At 45.8% G+C, this 18,293-nt stretch overlaps 1 protein-coding gene across 1 annotated transcript; it reads right to left on the bottom strand.

The window, feature by feature from the left end:
* Positions 1-952: 952 nt before the first annotated feature.
* Positions 953-17,926, bottom strand: PTGFR (prostaglandin F receptor). Its single transcript, XM_086463110.1, has 2 exons — positions 17,434-17,926; positions 953-1,298 (listed from the first exon to the last, which is right to left on the bottom strand). Exons 1-2 carry the CDS (start codon positions 17,899-17,901, stop codon positions 993-995), a joined length of 774 nt encoding a protein of 257 aa, XP_086319236.1. The 5' UTR covers positions 17,902-17,926; the 3' UTR covers positions 953-992.
* Positions 17,927-18,293: the final 367 nt, after the last annotated feature.

An 18,293-nucleotide genomic window follows, 5' to 3' on the forward strand; every position in this document is an offset into this window, starting at 1 on the left:
TGCCGAACGCCCTCAGCTCTGGAGGGGCAGGCCCTGCCGGCCCCGGGCGGGCAGCCTGCTGCCGCAGGGCAGCTCCCTGTGGAGGCGCTCAGTTGGTCGCACACGCGCGTGGCCTTTTCCCAACGAAGCAGTGGCACCTCGCGAGCACTGCGGTACGCGCATTAGGGGAATGCTTCAAGAAACTTCCTTCAGTCAGGGGGGAAAACACCCACGCTACTCTTTTTACAGACTAACCACAGCTTTACGCCTCTGAGCTTCAACAAACTTTGTTGAGAGGACGAAAAACTCACCGCCAGATCTGAAAACCTAACTGTGAGCAAGCTGAGCTGATCTGCTCCTGTGTTCCCTCAGGGAACCTCACATTTTGGCACTGATTCGAAAGGAACGCTTACACTGATGAAGTTTGCAGCTCTCCCAAAAACTCATGGAACAGTAAATAATGAAGAGGTCAAGTCAACGAACCAAGCGAACTGGATCATTTAATGAGCTGGGCACAAGCAAAATGTCTTTGAGACATCCAACTGGAAAATCCAATGCCTAGAAGCAAAGAATACCTTCATGGAGAGGACAGCGGGCGTCACCCTAGGAAGTGGTGACTCTACTTTGGGGGCATCACTGGTAGATAGAATCTACCCCTTTTAAAAAATCACCTTGGAGATCACTTTCGCACCTGCATGTCTTCTGAAGAAGCCTGCTAAGGTGAAGGATTGGGTGGGGAGGATTCTAAGGAACCCTTCCACTGCACTACCTGGGAGGGAGAAACACAGGATGATCTCTCACTCTGCTACCAGTTTCGGAAGGGATGTATTCTAAAGGGAACTGAAACATTCAAGTGCATCTTTTGGGGTAGCAGTATCGAACCGGTAAGCAACGAGAGCAAACCACTCACAATGTAAAGCAAATGCCAAACCACCGAGCCGTGGAGTCCATTTTAAGGTACGGCCCGTGTATGAGCACGGCCCCCATCATCTCCTCCTACACCGTGTTTAACTTCATGGCCCCGCAGAGCTGAGCGGCTGTAGGTTTATTTGTTTGGAACTTACTGGTGACTCAGATATTGCCGCAACCTTCAAAGAATTCTTGATGGAGCTGAGTTCCCACATGTGCAAGTTTATGATGTGCACACCACAGCATCCCCTTGTGATCTTGTACAGGTTTTTAAGCACAGCTTTCCGGAGAAGAATGTACACCCAGGGATCTAAAATCTGATTCCACGTTGCCATTCGGAGAGCGAAAAGTATTGTCTCACAGGTCTCCTTTGAACGACTCTCATTTATCCCAATTCTGGCCATTGTCACCTGAAAAAGGAACATTTTAAAATTATACTTTGAAAAAATACACCAAGAGGGCACGTAAATGACTGAAATAGTTTCAACATTATCTCTAATCTTCACACCTTCACAGCATCATTGCATCCCAATCGCAAAGTAAATACCTTCAGGCAGGTAACACTGATCATCCCAGAAATCCTCTGATGTTTTACACAAGAGGTACATGTGTCTCTGCTGAACCTTGAGCAGAGAGTGGCAACCACCCAGAGAACATCCTCCAAAACTGGAGATCAATCTGATCAAGGAATAAAAACTTACCCAGAATTTGAGCTAACAAAGCATGCCAAGACTGTTCCAGGGATGGATTTTTTTCAAGGATAGAGGCCACTGGTAGATCAGAACAATTTTATTTTTTCACACTTTCCAAATTACAGTCTGGTAAGGAACACAGCACCTTGATTTCATCAAGGTGATTCACACTTTTTAGGCTGCAACAGAACACCACCTATTGTCACCAGAGGGTTTAGACCTTTCTAGGAAAATTTAAGCCACGGTGAAAGGCCATGGATACCCCTCCTCTGGCCACTGGAGACACGGAGGGTTTCAGCACCTGCACACGGACAGACCTTCACCAGCAGCACCGCTGCCGGAGCCAAGAGCTTCACAGGGGTGGAGGCGCTACTCTTCCAGCGTAGCTGGGCAGGACTCCTTCTGGCAGAGGGCACCGCGGCTGGCCTCCCCGCTTCGCAGAGCCGCAACCGAGGCCGTGAAGCACCAGCCCTGGCGCAACGCGCCGCTGGGGCTCCTGCCCCGCAGAGCCCTCCGTCACGGGCTGCCTGCCACCGGGGCTTCATAACCTGAGTTCCTGCGTGAAGAACGCCCCACTCTGCCAAGCCAGGAATCTGCCAGAGGATGGTAAATTATCCCTCTCCATTATTAATGTTAAAAGCACATGAAGACTTTTTTGGTAGAAAGATGAAACATTGTAAGGCTTTCCCTTCCAAAGCCTTTAAAGCAATACAGTTCTTTAAGTAAGAAACGGGGTATTTTACAACTGATGCTAGCAGTGCACTGATTTATTGGGCGATGAGAGGTAGGGTCAGTCTGTCCGAGTGCAGAGGGTTGTATTTTCACAAAGACACATTGTAAAAAAAAAAAAAAATGGCAAAACTAAAAAATAATAATGAATGGAGAGAGAAAACCAGCGCCCAAGATTCAGCAAACCTGTTTGACTCCTTTTTAAACGCTTCTCTGCATTCCTAGGCCCTCCCTATAGCTTGCAGGTCACCACAACTGAGCAAAAACTTGAGTGGAACAGAGTGAACGCGTAAAAGGAGACTGTACTTGCTTGATGAAGCACTTGATCAAGCGTTTCTGTATGGACATCTGTGGGAGCAGCGAAGAGAGCCCCTAGGAACATTCCTAAGGAAGCTGGTAAGACTGGCAGAAGCACAGCTGGGAACCGGTGTGAGGAGGAGGAGGAATGTCTGAGCACCGAGCCAAGACAAACACTTACAAGTCAGTTCCCCGAATCTGCTTTTCACCCCACAACCGCTGGGCACATTCCTCTCTGACATCAGCAGCCCACCCAGACTTGGACAACTCCTTTGGCTTCTGCACGGGATGTTTTCTCGGGACAGTCCTGCATTTTATTTATTAGCAGTCCAACACCACCAGCCAAACTCGGATGGAATACTCCTTACTCACACAAGTAGGACTGGGCAGCGAACAACGGCATAACAGAGCTCGCAGACCAGCATCCTTACCCGATACACCGCACGCTTGACTGAACAGCCAGAGAGATTCCTGATCTGCTTCTTGAGGTACTTCAAAATTCTGGGGGTCGTTGTTGTTCTCTTGCACTCTGCAGAGCTAATAAATGCCAAACGCAATGCCATTTCATGCCCGGAAGAGGAAGCAGGAGGTGTTGCCATCTAGGAAAAGTAGCTCCATCCAGATTTTGTAAACCTCTATTATTTTCTCTAGTTTCTATGTTTCCAGGCAAACTTGTGAGATTCTTTTCCATTTAGTAGTAATCACCTCTAAGCAAATCCATTCATTTGCTGTTCAACTTGCTGGCTCAACATAAAGTACCTCTGTTTCAATTACAGATTTACATAAAGTAAACCAGGACAACAAGGAAATTCGATACATAATTTTATGGATTCTGATACTTGGAGAAGCTTCATCCAGAACGTTTAAGTTACCTCTTCTGAATACTGGACATAGAAAAAATAATATATCTGAACTCACAAGTAGAGCTTATGTACATAGCTAAATGCTTACGCAACTGAGCTGTGAATCCCTGTATTGGAGAGGATAAGATAAAATCTACACTATCTACGAATTTTGTTTCATAAGAGTTTTCTAGACATATTACTTACATTACTTGGGAGTGTTACGCAGAAATTAATAAATGTTTCCTTTCTTGTACCACTAAAACTAACATAAAACGACATCCCAACTTTCTGAAGGTCTGAGACACTGAGATTTCCGTATAGGCCTGGACTAAAACAGAGAATCTCAGTCCAACCCCAAGCACGAGCAGTTTCATCCCAAAACACTTGCGGCAGAGCAGCAGTGGTGACAGACATGTTAGCATTGCATTGTCTCAAGAGCACAAAGTGTGACAGCTCCTCACTCCTCCAAAGAGCCCGCACAGCACTGGGAGCCCTTCCATGTCTTCTGAGAAAACACAGGAGAAAACTGCAAGCGACTGAAGTCAACCACATGCAAAGAGAGGGCAAAGAGGAGGCCATCTCCTGGCTACTGGAGCCTTCCAAAAGTCATCTGAAGTCTTCTAGAACAAGACCCTAAACTCCAGCAGAAGAGGGGTAGAATGGAGTGAGGCCAATATAGATTATTGTTTCTATCACATTTTCATGGTCAATTTTTTTATTTAAATTCTTAAAATACGATTCCAAAGTCAGTTTGAAATCACAAATGATAAAAAGGCCTAATAGGGTACCACCTGTCTAATAAAGGACTGCAAAGCAGGCAGACCCTCTGTCCTTGCTGCCCAGGTGCGAGCAAGCCGTGTCACCGAACGGCCACAAGTCACCGGCTCAGAAAGGGCAGCCAGAGCTCGCTGCGGCGCTACGCCCACTTCGAGAGCAGGACCTCCTCTGCAGGCACAGGAAGGACTCTTCTTGGTTGAATAACACTGTTCAATAACTAGTTCAAAGTCAAGAAACCAATTCCAAGACTGACTTTTTCTCCCTCCCCGTGGGTCCGTCGGGTTGGTACGACGAAGGAATTCTGCCCTCTGTAGCCAGCCGTACACAAGTGGGGAAGCGGGAAGAGGCAACGCGATTGCATCGTATCTGGTTGCCTTTGATCTCCACCACTGAATTTAATATTCATGCAGATTCAGCAGTATGACTCAAAAAATTAATCCTCAGCTGGTAAATAATAAACGTAACTCACGACATTTTCGAACGTATTTAGAAATGTAAAAATCCAAGTAGCATTTTGCTGAGTTATCCAATGTTTATATGAACACAGCTGTAGTATATCTCCCTGATTTGCAAAAGAAAAGCAAACCGTCACGTGATGTAACCAATAAAATCCAAAGTTTCTTTAGGAAAGTAACTATAAAAGCACATCTGTAAAAGTGACTTTCTAAACTGAGGCTGCCTGCTTTTAAGACATAAAGTTACTCTGACTCATATTAGTCCTCAATGGTTTAAGGAAAGACCTGAGAATTCCTTGTCCCTAAAAATAAATACAGAGAAATCAAATTTGTGACAAGGAAAGACGTGACACAATACATTAAACTTTTCCATCCTTTTCTAGGCTGCACTAAAACCAGAGCTCACTTTGCAAGATCCAGAGAGTCTGATGGAAAAGTTTTAAAAACACGTTGAAATAGTCGACTTCTACCGTTTTGCACCTCGCAGATAGCATCAGAGAATCGCCAGTTCCCTTGGGGACTAAGCTCTGTGCAACAAACCGAAAACCCAAGAAAAGCGCTCCGAAGCTTCACACCACTCTCCAAATGTAAACAGCACAACTCTCACTTCCCTTCCAACCGGACCTCAACTACACAAGAACAACTCCTCAGCTGAACGGCAGCGCTGCGCAGCCACGTTCCGGCTAGCGCTCAGGGCCAGCCAGGCAAAAGCAGCAGCAGCCCCTCCAGCTAGTGGGAAGTGGGACAGACTGTCACGGTACTTTGATGCATTTCAGCACATCGGCTCTAGATCCAGGTTCTCCTCCCCGACTCCAGGAAACCGGATCAAAACCAGTCACCAAGAGACTGACACGGAAAGCAGAGTGAACAAGTACCAGAAATTCCTCTGCAGCTCAGCCTTCAGGCTCCCCTTCCCTGCAGGAACCTTGCAGACCTTCCCAAACCTCCTCCTCGTCCTTTGGATTTCATTACAAGCAGTTCTCAGAATTTCCACTCATGGAAGAAAGTCCATGGTCTTTTCAGCATTTGCAGAGCACTCACGTTTTGTCACTGATGCCTGTGTCGCATCCAGAGTGCACATCCCCTTCTCCTAAAGCACACAGGACTGAAGCCAGTATTCTACTGACCACGGAAACAAAAAATATATCATTATTTTGAATTTCCAGGTTTGGAACTTCCATTATTCACACGCGCTACAAAGCAGCTGCAGTCTGCTATAGGCAAGAGCTGACCGAAGAGGATACTCTGCAGCACTCTATAAACAGAAACTTAAAAAAAAACAAAACTATTTGCAAAACAGGGGGAGAGAGAACTCAGAATGTATCCATCTTCATGTTTTATGTACCGTTTTATATCTCCTAAGAGCAGCCATTAGAAAACAAACACTGACAGCGAACTGCCTATATCATTGCTATATAGACAGTGCAGTATATAAACCGAGCATTTGTTGCCACAAAGCTGAGTATGCTCCATTTCATTTTTTTTATGTGATTCTATGTAAGTCAGTTTAATGGCAAGGGCTTCCACGAAAGATACGTAGCACACCGCTTCTGCCATCAAAGTGTTAGTACACACACGGTACCACTTGTGCCACGTCATCTTTTTATGTTACAGATCTGCAATGTGGTTTTCCCCCAATGTTTTCCTTTCCCTTTTTAAAAGAAAAACACGAACCATACCTTCAACTTTTATGCAGCAGATGATCATTTGGCCCAGCAAGTAAATTTTAACTGAGCACAGTGATTTTATAAAAAATGTGTATTTAAAAAGGAACTGGAGAAGACAAAATGTGTTAGCAACTCTTCCCCCACATTAAGGTCCCGAGGGTGCTTTTAAGGAGATACCTAATACTTCCATGCCTAAAGTTTTGCAGGAGCGGCTCTTGACAAGCAGCAGCAAAACAAGGGAGTCCCCTCTTCTCTCAGGCACTCTTCTGTCAAAAAATAATAATGTCACCAAAAATTAACAATGGATCCACTGCCTCGCTAAGCAGCTGGGAAAAAAATCTGTGTTTACCTCCCGAAAACAAGCTCTAGTTCAAAACAGGTAGATCAAGAACGGTAACTCCTGCCCGCCACGATGTGCCTCCTTAAACACGCACGTTTCTTTGCCATCCTGCTAAAGGCAGCTGGTCTGAGACAGACCCTTCCCCTATCAGCGTCGCGGTCTCTCTCGGGAACCAGAACCCGAACGAGAAAGAGACAGAAAAGGCTGGGATGACCGGCCCTAGCTGAGCTTGCAGAAACATTCTGTAGAAGTACACATAACCTGGAGGAAAAGGAGCCGCAACGGTTCGTAACTATAGAACGGGTTCAGCATTTAATCACTGTCATGCTCAGGATCAAATCAATCACTCAGAAGTGAACTGTCTTTTCAAACCTCACCACATGCACGCTGCTTCATTCCTAAAGTCATCCTCCGCTCTCCTGTCATGCCCGAGGAGAGACACAACACAGATCCAGCAAGCAGAGGCAAATCTTCCACCTACGTCTTTGAGAGCAAGCAAATGCTCTTCAATCGGGGATGCAGGGTCTGCCAGTTCTTACCTGGCCATTTTCTTCATTCATTCAGATTTGTTACCTTTGTCTAAGATTCCAAGAATTAGGCTGAATTCTCTGAGGGTTCCTTGGGCAGGTCACTCCTGATTGCAGAGGAATTGCACACACAATTCAGGGCCAATACCACCGAATCCAAGAGGCAGCCATACATATTAGAAGTGTTAAGGGAGAAGAATTTCACAGGGAGTCAGTCATGACATATAGTGGCCTTCTCACCTCTTCTAGGATTCAGGAACGCAGACGGCTTTGACGTGACCGAGCCTGCAAGACCTCAAGTAACAGCGGGTCTAAAAAAGTAACTGTCTACCAATGTCTATTGTCTACCATGGAGTGTAGGAGGAAAATGGGCAGGAAAACCCCACAGATATATTAATCCTATTTTGTGTATGTTTACCATGTATGCAACACACACAGTGGAGGAAAACGAAACCTTTTTACAGATGGATTGGAGTCAGTCACCTCACGACTCAGTGCTGTCTGATTTGCAGTATTTGCAAATCTGGCTGGAGGCAAAAGAAGATGTGAGGTTCCTTTCATGTCATTTTTTTTTTTTTAAATCACCTTTATTAAAGTGACTTATTGTATACATCATTCTGGAGAAGTACACTAAGGCGCTATGAACAGAAATCTCAAGACTAATGAATTAGCAAGATATTTACCAAGTTGGAATATAGAATTTGCAGTTATTTCTTTCTTTAATGTTGTCAAATAAACTAAAATGACTGCTGTGCAGCTGGACCACTTCTTAGGTGGAGGAGGGCAGAGAAAAATCAAATCTCCATTTAAGAGTGATTCATTTCTCACTACTTCTGCAAACATGTGCTCCTGGCAAAGAGTGGATTCGATTTTATTTCCAACTCACTAATGAACTGTAAATCCTAAAACAAATTGCTACCACTTACATGGATCCTCACCTCCTTCCTGCTCCACCTTCTGTGTTAACCCCTCTCCGTGTAACGAGGCAGATGGGGACACGGCTGGCCACGTCCCCACCGGCACAAGTCTTCCTCCCCACGTCCCCACGTCCTGACGTTGGTCATAACACGGGTGATGAGGTTGCCCATGGGCAGACTCACTACGTCCTTCACATCCCGCCCGAGGCAGCTGGCAGCACCCGCGGCCGGGACAGCAAGCAGGGGACCAGCTGGTGACCAGGTATTAACTTCCCCTTCTCCAGGGACAAAGTAACCTTGGGTTTCTGTGAGCTGAGTATTGGGGCTTAATCGTCTCAGAAGCCTCACTCAGCTCAGGACACCCCTCACACAGGGGCTGACCTTCAGCCTTCTCCGGGAAACCATGCAGGATCACCACTCCAAGGCCGCGCGAACCCGCCCTTGGGCGCCCCTCTCCGAACGGGGTCTTCGCACAGCGCGTTAACGAGAGGAGCCAGGGGCCAGCTCAGGAGCTGCTCTCCGCTCCCCGCTCCGGCTGGAGCAGGCGAGAGCAATCCTTCCGCAGGAGATGGCGTACGACCTCCAGCACGGCCCCCGGCCGCGCAGCCGCTCCGCTATTTCGCCTCACCCGATACGAGAAGGAATCCAAAAGAACGAGTCGCCGTCACTAAGCTTTGCGCTAACTTCCCGCAAGGCTCTGCGTGTGACCGTGACCACCTCTAAAAGCACACGCACAGCACCCACGACGGCACCGCACTCTGTCCTGCTGGCACTGCGCGCACACACCGCACGCGGGCGCCTGCCTTCCTCGCGGAGCCTGGAACCCAAACGGCAATCCAGCGATTTCTGAACATTTTAACGTAAAACATAAGTCTTAAAAGCACGTGAAATAAGAATTATTTCTCTGTTTTAAAACTAAACAGCATACTTTCCAAAAGAGGATCCAAATAACGCGCTCTCTCAGACATAAACTCATTCTACACTACTAGTGAGACAAGTAAACTCTGCTAGAAAGCATTTATAATACCATGCAACGCTTAAGATCGTGAATTAACACCATAACAAAGATCTCACCGAATATATGAATGTATGTCACAGCCTCATGTCTGTCGTGTTAAACCTGGTGAGGGTGAAGGGCTTTCTGGAGTTGTTCCATGTGAGTGTGTTTGTCCCAGAGACTTTTCAGCAACACGTTTACCATTTAAAGTCTTTAGATAGTCAGGAAAGAGAGCTTTCCTAAAATAACCATCCAAAAATGGTTATGCTGTGTATGACATTTTCCAAAAATGGCTATGCAGTGTATGATATTTTCAAGCAAGAAAGGCCTGAATAAGTGTAATATCGAGGAAACAGGAAGAATTCTCTTATATCAAACAAAACTGGAATGTATGTCAAATTGACTTACTGTTTAATACCGAGCATGGAACCAAAGAACTTTACCAACTGAATAAATAAGAGCAGGTTATGAATGGCAAATTTATTTGGCTGAAGTTTTCAGAATTTGATTTTTTGAGATGGCAACTTCAAAATTGAAAAAAAAATAATCAAAATTCTCTGTGAAAGTCACTGACATCCATTTGGAACAAAATACTGTATTTCAGTTTGTAGACCTTTATGGCTTAATACCTTCTATACGTAATTTAAATTTAAAACTCAAGCAGCAAGCAATTCTGAAAGAAAAACAGGACCACATTGCTTTGAAAACGCAATGTTCTCACCTGACTGGAAACCTGCCCTCCCTACTTTTTCTCTCCAAAACAAACCCATCTCGTTGCATTCTGATGGCACTGCATTTTCAGGAAAAAGGCTCTATCTAAGTTTCCCCAAACAGCACAAGCAAAAGTAGGTAACAAAACCTATAATTGTGCTTCCCCAAAAGCCTCTGGCAAAGGACAATCCGTCAATCTCTTCCCCCCTCCCTGGTACAGATCATTGCTGCAGGACGATACGCTGACCACCGGCCATCTCTTCTCCAGGACCTCCTTCCTGGGGAGACAGCATCTCAGCTGCTCAGCTCCCTGGCTTCTGTGAGAGGGAGGTAAACATCTGAATTACAAATATAGCCACAATTAATATAGAGTTTCTAAACACTCTATGATAAACTACACCCCGGCCCACACTTAAAAACATTTTTAAAAAATGATTCATATTTCTCAGAAAGGCTAAGGCCTGTACAATCTCTACAAAGTGCAAAAGATGAAAATAGGAGCAGACCCATTCTGAACACTGGAAGAGCACCTCTGAAACTCAGTACCACTTTAGGTTGGTACGCTCATTCCAGTCCTCACCCAACCTGGCAGAAGTTTGCCAGCTGGGCCTCTTGAGAATCCAAAAATAAAAGAAAGATCTCTACAACCAACACTAAAACAGACACGAACATCTTATCCAAGGGTTTCTGGTATCACAGAAACACATCTGAACAGGTGGATTGAATTTTTAAACGCATTGTATTAAACTTGTTCTCTCTCTGCAAACACTTGCAATTTCTTTCCACGGAGTATTTTCATGGTGACATACAAAAGCACACTTGAATTGCCTGAGTTGCCACTTAAACCTTATTCCACAGGAAACTGAGCTAAAAAGACACTTCTGTCTGGGGACTAACAAAAACTTCAATCAAAATGAGTGTTCTCTTTCCTCTGAACCCCTAAAATCAGCTACTTATTCCAAAATATCTTTGGGGCCATAATATTATGAATGACACTAACATTTCAGTGATTTAACCTCGACTACCAGAAGCTCATTCGGAGGAACTCAAGCAAGAATTGTAACTGAATTTGCACAGTGTGAACAGATGTGCCGACAAACTCGGCGAGCAATTAAAAGGCCACGATACGAGGGAGAGCGAGAGCCATTTTTCTGGTGTAGCTTGAAAGACAAGCAACCTCACACGAGATCTTTTTTATTTCCCTTCCCAGAGTAACTCAGGGAGCATTTTATTCAGTCGAACACCCGCTCCTGACCTCACCTCTTCTGACGCAGCAAGGGCTGGAAGAGAAAGGACACCCTCCAGTTGACTGTCGCCATGTCGCCATCACGGCATTGGCGCCTGGGCCTAGGGACAAAGGGGCGTACCCAGCGGGCCGCCTGCTAGCAAAAAGCTCTTCTTCCTTCCCCTGGGAAACTGGTTCATTTACCAGAACCGCTGTGGTGGAAGTGGGCTCCTGAGATGGCCCCAGGGCGCACCGACCGCGTCCCACGGGCGCTCCCGTGGAGGCCCTGCAGCAGGCCACCTCTACCAAAGGCGCTACAGACACCCGCTCCACCAAAACACGACAGGAATTCAGTGACAAAAGCCAGCACTACCACAGCCGTTGTCACTGAATGCCTCCTTTAAAATCTGAATCTTGGAAAAGACAGACAAAGTGTGGTTTTCCCCTGCGAAAGTACCTTTTCCAACATCATTCAAAGCCGCAAGGTGAGCTCAACACGGTTAAGAGCATCCCCTTCACTCTTCAGAAGCAGATTGACTGGAAACTGAGAGCCTAATTTATTCTTTTCCTGAAGAAAAGCTCGCTCTCCTTGGTGACGGCGCTGGCGCAGGCACCGCGAGCTGCAGCGCTGACCAACGAGGCGTTTTGCGGGTGCAAGAGCTCGGGCTCTGCAGAGCGGCCACCCCCAGACCCGGGCTGGCTGTACCGCGCAGGGCGACAAGGGCCCACCCGACAGAGCACGGACCTGCACCCTGGGACACCTGCTGTCCGCTCCTCCCCAGCTGCATTTCCCAGTTACAAAAACCACCAGTCACGAGAGCGCCAGAGAATGGACGAGTTGTTCAGTCACTATTTTGCTGCAGGGACAGCACAGCCAGCAGTATGTGAACAGCACTAATAAAGCAACGAGCTCACATCCATGATGCCCACTGCTCACACAAGCATAAGGTTGGATAACGGAACTCAAACCGCCAGCTTGTTAAAGAATCCAGAAAACAGGAATGGAGGGAGACGCTTCAAGGGTAACAGGGGTACGAGCTCCTGGCAAAGCGTCACTGTGCACGTACACACGTGACTACACACACAAACACACCTAAATGAGATGCACGGAGGCTTGCCTTGCACAACACAGTACCTACCTTATGCTGTATGCAACCACGTGCCCTAGAATTTAGTTACCATAAAACCTGCAACCCACTGACCTCCTTCAGCACATACCAACCCCAAGCCCCTCTCAGCACCCAAAACACCTGGTGGAGAAACCAGGGTGGGGTGGGCTGGGGAAAGGGAATTCCACCGAGAGCCTCCCTCTTAGCGCACCACTGCCCCTCTCTCGTCCTCCGGCAGCGTGTTCGCTGCAAGGACCACCCAGAGCAGCTCCGACGGTTTCCAGGTTGGGGAGATTCAGCAAGTTGTGAGCTAAATCAGCCCCAAGTGCACGAAAACCAACCATCAAGCCTCGTTGCATGAGACAATCCGAGGACAAGAAGTCAGAGCGAGTTCAGAGAGACTCAATTAGCGTAACAAATTGGAAAGGGAAGAGTTTACATGAGAAAAGATTGCTAGAAATTAATCTGGGCAGTAAAAAAGGCAACTGAATAAGAGCTGATTTAATCATATGAAAAAACCAGTTGAGATCTTTCAAAAAAAAACCCCAGGAATGGCTATTTTCTGCAGTAGAGGGGAGGTAAAACTGGAAGGAAAGTAATCAGATAACTGCATGGAAAAAGATCTTAACAAGAACAATTTGAATGTAAAAGTATTTTTCTCAGGCTAAGACTGTGTTCCACACATGAAAAAGATTAGACATTTCTCCATAACATAATTTGTTCCCACAGATAAATTCACTACAAAATAAACCTGTACATAATGACAGGGAGTTCACTTTGCTACTCCAAAACCAAAATTTAAAATATGTTTATCCTTGAGCCCCACACAATTTGACGTACTGAAGTCAGAATTTGCTCATATGAACACAACTCCAAAAACAAGCTGGTTTATGACAGGCCAAACGTCAAGTCACAGCCAAAAACCAGCTTTATATAACAATCTATTTCATCAGAGATGTTTATCACTAAATGCTCCAGCCCAACTATTTGCTTTGGGAACCCAAGCCCTAGGGATGAAATTTATCCAACAAAATTCACGTATCCCTAGCAAAGGGCTAAGACTCTAGCAAGGCTGAAAAAAGATGACTTACTACACGGAGAAGTCAATGCTACTGTCTTCGGAATGTATCTTCCTGGAATTACTCATCACAAAGCAAAATTATTTGGACTGTCAGAACGTATGTGCCTCTGCAAATCACTGACTACACAGGTTATCAGAAAACTTGTGCATTTCACTTGTTGCTTTTTTTGTGAATTCTCCCCCGGCTCTCAACTCCTCAAAAGCAGATCAGTGTTCCCCAAGAAGGGAAGAAGTAGGGAGTAGCCCTCATTCTGGTGCTTCATTAAGGAAAGATTCCCACACAGTGGTAGAAAATGTGAAAAAGCTTCTCATTTTTGAGGAACAGAGGAGATGGAGCTTCAGGAAAGGCATCAGAAGGAAGAAGAGGCATCAGAAGGAAGAAGAGGCATCAGAAGGAAGAAGAGGCATCAGAAGGAAGAAGAGGCATCAGAAGGAAGAAGGGGCATCAGAAGGAAGAAGGGGCATCAGAAGGAAGGCCCTGGCCAACAGCCCCAGGCAGAGCTCCACACGAGCCATGCCATGGGCTCTGCTACTGAAAAATGCTCCAGATCTCCAGAAGTCTTAAAATAGGGGTAGTGACTGATTATAATATTATATATTATTATATATAATATTAAGGTTAGATACATATACATACAAATTTACACACACCAAAGCACCAAACCAAGTTCAGTACTGCTGAGCAGGTGCAGAAGTCAAGTTCAGCTCCTCACCAGACACCATAAAGGACGACCCAGGGTCTTGTGCCTTTAATGTCATCTAAAGGTGATTTTAGCACAGGACAGTGACTGAATATATAACTCCACTTGGGAAAAAAAACAAACTCTAATAGCGAAGTAAATCTGCAGTGGATTACAGTATCGGATAGACTTGACTTTGGTAGCCATGCACATACGAAAACTGACGTAACACCAGACTAGATTAAAAACAGGAGAATAAACAAAGCAAATCCCCCATCAGATGGAGAATCACACCAAATAAACCCAAACTCTTGTATCTGCAAAGCACATGGCATACACTGCATCGCCTTCCTCTGCTTTCTCTTCCAAAGGTTGGTTTGGTTTCTAATTGTTTTAGTTTGTATCGAGGAAATTCACTCTCAGGTAACACACTGCTCTGTACACTCCTTGGGATAGAGAATATGGGTTCTGCAATTCAAAGATTGACACTGACTTCTAGGTTTGGCTTTGAGAAAAAATTAAACAAGGAAATGATTGCAAAAAAAAGTATGTATTTAGCTACTTTGCCAAACAATTTCACCTATGAACACCTGCTCATATTTATTTCGGGATATGCTGATTATATTACAGAACCCAAACCATTCATTTCACAAATTCAAAGCCCTGAGAGGTTTCAGATAAAGCAGACAAGTCGATCTGGATCAGCAACTCATCATACGCCTTGCTGAGCCCCGGATGTCTTTCCCGCGGCACTTTGGCAGCACGCTCCCGGCAAAGCGCTACCGGTGCGCTCCGCTCTACGCGCCACTGCCGTCCCACAGAGCTGCGAAACTAACACTGCGCTCGGAATGCTGTTTGTGTTCAGGGAACAGAATGCCATCGCAGCAAAGGGTGGGTAATCCAGAGAATTAATGTTGGTGCAAACCCTAGGATCCCAAGAGCTAAGAGAGGCGCTACCTACCGAGGACCCCATCCTACTGCCTCGCCCAGACTATCGAACTCGATAGTTATCGAACTAACATACATCTGTCCATATTGCAGAACTATTTTCCACACTGCCAGGCTGATTTTGGTGATAGTTTGGCTGACCTCACTTCAAAGGAGATCCAGAAGCAGCACATCGCAAGCCCGCATCGCACAGCGAGCGCCGGCAGATTCACCACCCAGTGAACCAGAACGGCTTCTGAATCACCCCCCGCGGCAACGCAGTCCCCACAACTCCCAGGCCCAACATTAAGCAGAAGCCATTCACGGGTCTGTACCACCAGCTGAGGAAAATGCTGAAAACTCTGAAAAGGCTCAGAAAAAAAATTTGCTGCTGGAATAATGATTCATCACCAACTACAACTCAGATGAAGTTAAATACTTTAACAAAAGTAGGGCTGTGGTTTCATTAAAGATTGTCAAGATTTTAAAAACTATGTTTTATAATTAACAAAAATTGAAAGGCATGACAAAATTACCAACACTGAAAAAACCACCACAGTAGCTGCAAAAAAATCCCTCAAACGTTGAGCAAATTATGTATTTCTGAATTGAAAAAGTCTACAGCTCTTTTGACACCATAGGGCTTTTTAAAAATCAAATTAATTCCAACCTTTAAGGACAGCTATTTTATCTGAAAATAAATGTCACCAGAGGATAATATAGTGTTTCTTCATGAAAAGTAAAGCCATCGTTTGAGCTGCTTTTCTTGAAAGTCGTTCTGTGGCTTGCCCCAGGCAAATTTCAGGAGGTGTCTGGAAGTACCTGGAAGGAAGCTCACTACAGAGCTTGCTATACTGCCCTGACGACTTTGTTTATGCTCTGTGCACTGCAGCCACCACACTGACAAAAGCCAGCATGAATATAAACTATGCTGCAGAGCAAGGCTAGAAAAATTCTCTGTGTCTTGAACAAAAGTGAAGGAGTTTTTGTGCATCTCAGTGATGAAGAGGTTCATACCCAGACTGCCTCCTAGAAGTCTGCGATTCTGGATTAATTAGATGCTGCCTGCCAGATACACCCACCTGCTGCAGCTAGGCTACTACCAGCATCTAACTTAGAACTAGTTCGGGTAACTCCGTACTGTACCGTAGGCGGTGAGCAGATGAGACAGCTGGACCTGATTCAGATCTCAGATTTAAACTGCTATACACATAAGCTCAAGTCAAAATTGCTCCTCACTCCTATACACATAAGCTCAAGTCAAAATTGCTCCTCACTCCTATCAGTGGAAAACTACAGCACCTTGTTTCTAGGAATAAAATGAAGATTTCGTATTCATTTGCGACTTAACCTCTCTCACTGCCGTAAAAACACAGATTTTCTTCCGTCAGGACTGCCACAGCAAGAGCAGCCACAGCCGATGCCAGCTTTATAACGCCAGCACACGGCAGGAGCCACCAAACCCTGCCCACACCGCGCTCCCGCTTCCTCCGGCCCCGCGCGCGGGCCGAGCCCACGCTGACGTGGGCGACCCTCGCCGCGCCGGGAGGGCCGCGGCAGTCACCGGCGAGCGGTCCTGAGCCACGGCCGGGACAGCCGAGGAAGCAACACGCCGACGGCACCGGGCGGCTTTGCCAGTCCCCCGCCCAGATCACAAACCGGGCTGGCTGAAGGTTAAACCAAACCTCTGGCTTAACCCCCTGCCAGCCGCTGGCTTTTCACACGACTCCGAAGCAAAGCCCTTCATCCCCTGCTAACAGGGCGGAGGACTTTTATGTTCCTAACTGTTGTCTTCTGTAACACAGCTCACAAGTAGCAGTAAACCGTAATAACAACAACGAACGGGCCACTATCAATAAAAAAATCACAGGAAGCACAGCTCAGACTAAACAGACTTGCCACTCCAAGATTTCACTCAATTTTTGGACAAGCTCAACATTTGCTCTGATTTATTCTAGCCACCATTCTGCCACCACTGACTGCTTCGCAGCACGGGATACGCAGTCCCCACAGCCCCCCACATCCTTAGCTTACCCAGTGTATTTTGCTTACGATCAGATGTGGAGAATAATGACCGTTTTTGTTACAGATGTGTACACACTTTATGAGCAATATGCTGTAAAATTAATACACGAAGAGTGAACGGAGCTGTTATCACAGCTAAAGTGCCTTAAAACCTGGAGATACAAAAGTATAACTTTTATACAGTGATGTGCATTAAAAATTGGCAAACACGTTAGGCTCTTACCAGGAATGGACTCCAGCAAATGCAAGAAACACACATTATAGCCAAGAGCTGAATGATCATTTCAAAATGATGAGATCTGCCTTGTCTTTGTTGACTTTTAAATTTGACTCTTAAGAGGGTAATTCCTGTGACAGCATTGCACAAGAATGAAATAGCAAGGGCCAGTAACCCAAGGCAAGAAAAAAGTAAGAGATAAAATCTGTCTTCCCAGTCCTCAACATGTTCTGTTTTATAGAAGCACCAGGTCCTCGATGCTTGAATTTGATAGGCTCTAAACCTAAGAACAGGCAGCAAAGCTATAAGAACAGCAAACAGACATACCATAGTCAACATCATTTTCACATGCTTAGAAGTCATTTTTGTAGAGTGAAATATTGGCTTAGTGACTCCGATGCACCGCTCGACAGCCATCACGCTGCCCAGGAAGAGCGGGCACAAACCAAAGAAAACCATGCAGATGCCAAAAACACTGCAAAGAATGTTGGACTGGTTAAACCGAATCCAGTCTTTATCCGAGGCATACACAAACACTGCGATGGCTCCGTTGATGAGGTGGCCGAAGAGGTCTGTGACGACCAAACTGCTGGCAAGCAGCAAAAAGGAGGCTTTCGATTTCTGTCTGAACCTCTGGTACGCCTTCATGAGAATGGCTATGGCAAGGCTGTTGGACAGAATTCCCACCGTCATGAAGATTATCGAAAAGAAAACCGAAATCTTCTTCTCCGTGTGGCAGGTTGTGTTTCTCAAGATTCCAAATCCAGCCAGCCCTGGTGATTTTGAACTGTTCATGGTTAGGAAAGGAGAGGCAGCCCTCAAAACATTTCAGCAGTCTTGCAACGAAAAGGCATCTGCAACATTAAAAACAAACACACACACACGCTGTAAAAAGGCACACTGCTGCTCAAACGACATTTGAAGCAGAAATTCCACAGTGTTAGTCTGTGGTACAAATCTAACTTCCCAGTTTTCTGAGTGATACGACAGGGCAGCATATCTGAAGTGCGTCAGTCACGGGATAGAACAATTACCTGCATGCGTTATACAGGGCAGATACAGCGCACAGCGTCTTTATGGTATCTGCACGAGTTAAGGTACAAAAAACAGCGTATAAAATCTATAACGCACACGTAGAACCATCAGACAGACCACACAAAGCGTTCTGGTGGCTAAACTACCAGACT

Source organism: Leptosomus discolor, chromosome 3 (genome assembly GCF_034619465.1).
Source record: "Leptosomus discolor isolate bLepDis1 chromosome 3, bLepDis1.hap2, whole genome shotgun sequence".
Taxonomy (NCBI): Eukaryota; Metazoa; Chordata; class Aves; order Leptosomiformes; family Leptosomidae; genus Leptosomus; species Leptosomus discolor.

What these genes read in the sequence shown, in the direction of transcription:
- PTGFR (XM_086463110.1), bottom strand. Translation starts at nt 17,901, where the DNA reads ATGAACAGTTCAAAATCACCAGGGCTGGCTGGATTTGGAATCTTGAGA. An exon ending in TGAAAATGATGTTGACTATG is followed by an intron (nt 1,299 to 17,433) that starts GTATGTCTGTTT and finishes TTCCTTTTTCAG; the next exon opens with GTGACAATGGCCAGAATTGG.